At 38.1% G+C, this 6,185-nt stretch overlaps 1 protein-coding gene across 1 annotated transcript; it reads left to right on the top strand.

Moving 5' to 3' along the window:
• Nucleotides 1-628: 628 nt before the first annotated feature.
• Cp38 (Chorion protein 38) lies at nucleotides 629-2,229 on the top strand. The gene is made up of 2 exons (XM_073973522.1): nucleotides 629-1,055; nucleotides 1,200-2,229. The coding sequence occupies exons 1-2, from the start codon at nucleotides 1,017-1,019 to the stop codon at nucleotides 2,103-2,105; spliced, it is 945 nt and encodes a 314-aa protein (XP_073829623.1). The 5' UTR covers nucleotides 629-1,016; the 3' UTR covers nucleotides 2,106-2,229.
• Nucleotides 2,230-6,185: the final 3,956 nt, after the last annotated feature.

Below are 6,185 nucleotides of genomic sequence, written 5' to 3' on the forward strand. Positions count from 1 at the left end.
GATTAATAGTGAACCAAATGGTTTTTGATTTTCTATGGTTATGGGCTACGTCATGCCTAATTCTATTTAAACCGGGTCAACAGTACTTAGACTGGACCATTTCTGTATTTCAAAAAAAAAAAAAAATAAATAAAATAAAAAATAACGAATTAGTTGTTTTTTTTTTGTAGGTCCCACCTTTTCGATTTAAGCAATATTGGGGGCAAAGTACATACTTTTCGTTTCGAGTTCTCTGCGGAGAAAAAATCCGCAAAATTTGACTTGGGTACACGTGTGGTACAGCCCCCTCATAACGGTACTTTCCGATTTCACATATCAAACCATTACTATACAATGAATGTTAGGCGGAATTCGCGTAACCAGACAACGTTGTTAAAATTTATGAAAAGTTTTGTAAAACATGTTTTGAAATACCATTCGATAACAGATTATTTTCCGGCTCAATTGATTTCGCTGTTATTACCAAAAGTGTACAAAATTTCAAATCTTGCATTAGATTTATTTGTCTACACTACCCACCATTCTTTCTTGCAAAAGATTGTTTATCACGAATACTACACCTGTATTTTGTTTTTTCTTTCAAAACAGATTTCATTTCTCTTCTTGTAAAAAGTCAAAATCATTCTGTAATCGCCACTGAGAGAAAAACATTTGTCCACAACAGCGTCGTCATCAATAAGAGAAGACGAATTTGACGAAATAAAACTGAAGATAATAATTGCGTTTTGATATCGAATCACCCAGTGCTGTGCTGAGAAGAGCAAAGCAACGGTTAGGGGGGAAACTCCACTCCACCAGAGAACATAATTTTCCGACAAATGTCACGTAATTGGAAGTGAATTTCTTAAGTCGATTTCTTAGCCACTCAATTCAATTGTCTACGTGAAATCATATTTAAATCCAAGATGCAGCTCGGCATCATGCATCAGTCAACAACAGAAGTTGCCTTGAGAATCAAGTACGAGACGAGAAGAAGAACTTCAGCAATACTTGGTGACTAAAGAAACAGCACAAAGATGAGATTCTTCGTAGCCACCCTCACCATTGCATTAATTGTAGGTATAACAACGCAACGCGGTAGATAATCATCAATTGCGTAGTTGCGGTAATCGCTGCTCTAGCTACCAACCTACCCGTAGCTGTGGTTCTTTGTAACTAATCACTGCATTGTTTGTTCTTTCATTTCCGCATTCATTTAGGCAATGGCCAATGCCTCTGGCTACAATTCGGGTAGCAGTTATGGCAATCATGCTGCTGGTGCTGACTCAGCTGCTGCTGCCGCCGCCGGTGCTGGTAGTGATGCTGGTGCATTCCATGGTCTGAGCTCTGGTTTGAGTTCCGGTTTGGGTTCTGGTTTGAGTTCCGGTTTGGGTTCTGGTGCTGATGCTGGTGCCGGTGCCCAAGCTTCTGCCAACGTTGCTGAAACATCCGGTGCCGGTAGCTTTGCCGGCAACTCCAACAATCTTCCTTATGCCCCTCAAAACACCAGAGGCAACAGTATCAGCTCTTCCATCACATACCCCAATAACAAGGGTGAGATTTTGATCCACCGTCCCGCTGCCATCATTGTCAAACGCCCACCCACCCGTGTCGTTGTCAACCATCCTCCACTAGTCGTTAAGCCCGCCCCAGTTGTATTGCACAAACCCCCAGCAGTAGTTTTGCGCAAGGTCGTCGTCAAGCACCATCCCCGCCCAGTCAAGGTTGAACCTGTGTACGTTAATGTTGTCAAGCCCCCAGCAGAGAAATACTTCGTCAACGAAAAACAACAGCACTACAGTGCCCAACCCGCTGCCTTTGCCCCAGTTAATTTGGGACCAGCTGCCTTCGCCAATGCCCCTGGTGCTTTCTCTCTCAACAATGCTGCCTCGTTCGCTCCTTTGGGTGCTGCCTCGGCTGGCAATGGAGGCGCTGGTGGTGATGCTTCTGCCGCCGCCGCTGCTGCTGCTGGTGATGCTGCCAACTCTGGCTACCAATTGTTGTCCGGCAACAATGGTTTGGCTGCTTTGGCTAATCTTAACGGTGGTGGTTATGCTGCAGCTGGTGCTCCCGCCGCCAGCTATGGTGGTTCTTCCTATGGTTCTCCAGCCTCTTCTTCCTATTAAAAGCTATCGAAAATTCTTCACCCAAGTGGATGAATTGTTTGGTCGAAGTTATTGAGACAAACATTCTGTTTTGTTCTTTTGTACTGAATTTTTGTACTTTTAATAAAAAAAAGAAAAAAAATACTTTTTTACAAAAATGCTAAGTTATAAAAAAATTAATTGTTTTTTATTGTTGTAGTTGTTTTTTTGTATTTCTTTTTAGCTCTAAAATAATAGCCGAGGAAACTAAGCACCGATGTTCAAAGTACTGATTTCACCGAGAGAGATTCTAGTACATTTACCGAAGATCATAACTTTTGACTTGGAAAGGTTGACTTTCAAACACCACAGAAGGCAATAGTTACAAAGAACATTGATCATCTCCTGAAGGTCTTGCTGGGTATTTTGTTGAGTACTTTTTTTAATGTACGTAATGATAGCGCACTATCAATAGTGGTTCTACACAGGAACCACCAACCCGGGACTTCTTCTTCTTTATTGCATATTCGATATTCGAATGTTAGCGACCATATTACATTTCATGTATAATTTTCTTTATATATTATTGATAAAATATGAATATAAATCTCTGTTTCTTGCGACACTTATTAAATTTTCTGCATTTCGAAATTCTGTCCATTGTTGAATATTTTGAAGCCAGGACATCTCGTGTCTTCCTCTGCTGCGTTTACCTTCTATTTTGGCTTGTAGAATTCTTTGCAGGATGCGGTATTTTGGGTTTCGCATTATGTGTCCGAGATATGAAATTTTTCTCCTTTTTATGTGATCGAAGAGTTCTCTTGTTTTATTCAATCTTCGTAGAACTTCGTCATTTGATACGTGTATTTTAAGAATTCTTCGATATATCCACATTTCGAAGGCTTCTAAGCGCTTGACATCTATTGCTTTTAAAGTCCATACTTCCACAGAATATAACAAAACTGGTCATATGTAGGCCTTTATGAACCTTGTCTTTTGTATTTGTGAAAGGCGTCTCTTGCCATTTCTATCCGACATTTAATTTCTTTGGAGTTATCCCACTGATCATTTATTGAAAACCCGAGATATTTGAAGCTCGACACTCTCTCGAGTGGAGTGTTATGAATTGTTATATTCATGTTTTCAAAATTATTTTTCTTGCTTATTATCATATATTTTGTTTTATTGGTGTTTAATCTTAACCCATATGTTTCACTACACGCAGTTAGTCTTGTGACAAGGTTTTGTAGACCCGATAAGCTGTCTGCTATTAGTGTAGTATCGTCAGCGTATCTGATATTGTTTACGTATTCATTATTTATAAGGACTCCTTCTTGGACGTTGTTAATTGATTCCTTGAATATTTTTTCGGAATAAATATTAAACAATAGTGGGGACAGTGTACAGCCCTGTCTTACTCCTTTAGATATAGATATTTCTTCCGTAATTTCTCCATCGATATTAACATGTGCACTTTGATGCCAATACAGACTTTTAATGCATCTAATTTCTTTCTCGCTTATTACAATTGACGCCAGAATATCCATGAGCTTGTGTCAAATGCTTTCTTGTAGTCTATAAAGCACATAAATATATCCTTATTGACATCTCTACATTTTTGAACCAACACTTGAACGCAGAATAGTGCTTCACGCGTTCCTTTTGCTTTTTTGAATCCAAATTGTGTTTCACCCATTTCCTTTTCGCATTTTTCATATATCCGTTTATGTATAATTTTAAGGAAGATCATGGTTTAATAATAAAGGTTAGCTAAAGCTTCCAGTCAATTTAAATTTTTTTCTTTCGACTGTTCCTAAAACGTCAAAACAATATACACAATCTTTGTTTGTGTGTGTGATGTTTGCCAACAATTTTAAAAACAATCGAATTCAATGATTTTCAAAATTGTTTTTAAAACATTTGTATGGAAGAAATCCTTCAGCTTATTATTGAAACAAACATTTTATCATATCCACAACTCGATTATGTGGAGAAAACTTGGCTCTTCATTCATTTTTCGCGTTTTTTATAAAATGCTCAAAATTGGTATTTTGTAAACAAACCCACTTGTTGCCTTTTTGCTTACTAATTTTGAAGTTTTATGAATTCAGGAAAAACAAGGGTTCTATAGATTTTTTCATTTAAATCTACCTCTTTACTTATACCATGAGGAAGATTTTTAGGGCATGGCTCATTAGGCTGATAAGTAGGTAATCGTTGCATCTTTTCGGGTGAGATTTTTTTGGGATGGTTATAAATGTGGACTTCAGCCAATCCTGGGGGTATTGTCCGGTGTCATATATGTAGTTAAATAGTTTTGTTAGCAGGTCAACATTGTCACCATTTATCATTTTTAGTATTTCGGCAGGTATTTCGTCAGGACCCGTGGCTTTTCGTTCTCGGAGGGATTTTAATGCATATTCAACTTCATTGTTCGTGATTGCCTCGCCTGTCATTTGCTGTGATATCCGGTTGTCATAATCCGATCTGGTAGAGTCTCTGAATAAGTTTTGTATGTATTCTTTCCAGATATCTTTCTTCTCAGCAGTTTCAAAAACGGGTTCATTATTATTGTTGTAAAGGACTGATTTCTGTAAATGCCGGCTGCTTCCTTCATTTTTTTGTGTAACTGGAAGTCGTCGTGCAGTGTCATCAGTCGTTCAATTTCTTGGCATTGACTGTTCAGGTGGTTATTTTTTGGTATACGCACTTCCCTTTGAATTTCCCTGTTGATTTCCCAATACATCTCGTAGTTACTATTTTTGTATTTTCTACGCTCATCCATCAGTTGAAGTATCTCTTCAGTCATCGAACTTTTACTGTTTGGTTTTGTGTAGTTTCCAAGCGTGTTACGTGCAATTGAATTGATTGTGGTCTTCACACTGTTCCATATATTTTCCACGTCATTCCTGTTGATATTGATTAATTCTGTGTTGACTTGAGAAGAAACGTCAGACCTTATTATAGGATTTTCGAGTTTTCCGATGTCAATTTTTCAATTTCGTGCTTTATTTGACTGGCGTGCTAGTTTTATGTGGATTTTTGCCATCAGGAGATTGTGGTCAGATGGTACATCTGCGCTAGGGTACGTTGTGACCTTTCTTACAGACGAGCAGTGTCGCCTGTTTATAAGTATGAAATCTATTTGGTTCCTTATCACATTGCCTACTCTATCTTGGGGGGATTTCCAAGTATATAACCTTCTTGGCGGCAGGGTGAACAGAGTATTGGTAATTTTCATTTTAAATTCCTGGCAAAATTCGATGAGTCTGTCACCTCTTTCATTTCTATCTCCTAGGCCATATATTCCTTTTACTCCTGCAACTATATCGCTTCCTACCTTTGCATTGAAATCGCCTTGGATTATGGTTATTTCATGCGGTTTTGTTATTTTAATGAGTTCTTCGACTTCAATGTAAAACGCTTCAATCTCGTCATTACTTTTATCTGCTGTAGGTGCATAGAGTTGAATTATATTAATGTTGACTGGTTTTGCTGATATTTTTATTATCATAGTTCGGTCAGATTTTGGAATGAATCCGATGACACTTTTGGCTATATGTTCCTTCACTATAATGCCAACTCCATTCCGATGATTTCTATTCGAGTTACCTGAAAAGTATATTTTGGCATTTTGGGATACAAAATCTCCAGTGTTTGGCCACCAAGTTTCACCCGGGACCGCTCTCGCATTAATTCGGGGTGGCGTTCATTGATATTTTCAGTTCTCACACATTTTTCTACTCCCCCGTCCACAATGCATGTCATCCTGTCATTACTTCTTGTATTAATGCAGAATATTTTCTCCATTTTTATTCGTTTCTATCATTTGATTTATTTCTTCTGTAATATTGCTTGTTTCATCTGCATCAATGCTGTGTGAAATTCGCTTTGTTTCCCAGTGATTGCACGTGAGAAGTGTAAGTTCGAAGTTGTCTTCATTTTCCAAACAAAATTCGCATGTTTGGGTACCAAGATTTCCATGACCGCTGAAAATCTGCGTCAGGAAAAAGTTTACTTCTCCATGACTTCTTCTCATCCATGTTTGTACACAGGGAATAAAATTGTAAGTATATCTGCCATTTGTACAGGTTTGCGATTCTTGTTGACACTTCTCAAAAA

Source organism: Musca autumnalis, unplaced genomic scaffold, assembly GCF_047663935.1.
Source record: "Musca autumnalis isolate F117 unplaced genomic scaffold, ASM4766393v1 scaffold_3, whole genome shotgun sequence".
Classification (NCBI taxonomy): Eukaryota; Metazoa; Arthropoda; class Insecta; order Diptera; family Muscidae; genus Musca; species Musca autumnalis.

Excerpts from the sequence above, each read along its gene's own strand:
- Cp38 (XM_073973522.1), top strand. The coding sequence starts at position 1,017 with ATGAGATTCTTCGTAGCCACCCTCACCATTGCATTAATT. Across the intron at positions 1,056-1,199 it reads CCCTCACCATTGCATTAATT|GCAATGGCCAATGCCTCTGG; the intron begins GTAGGTATAACA and ends GCATTCATTTAG.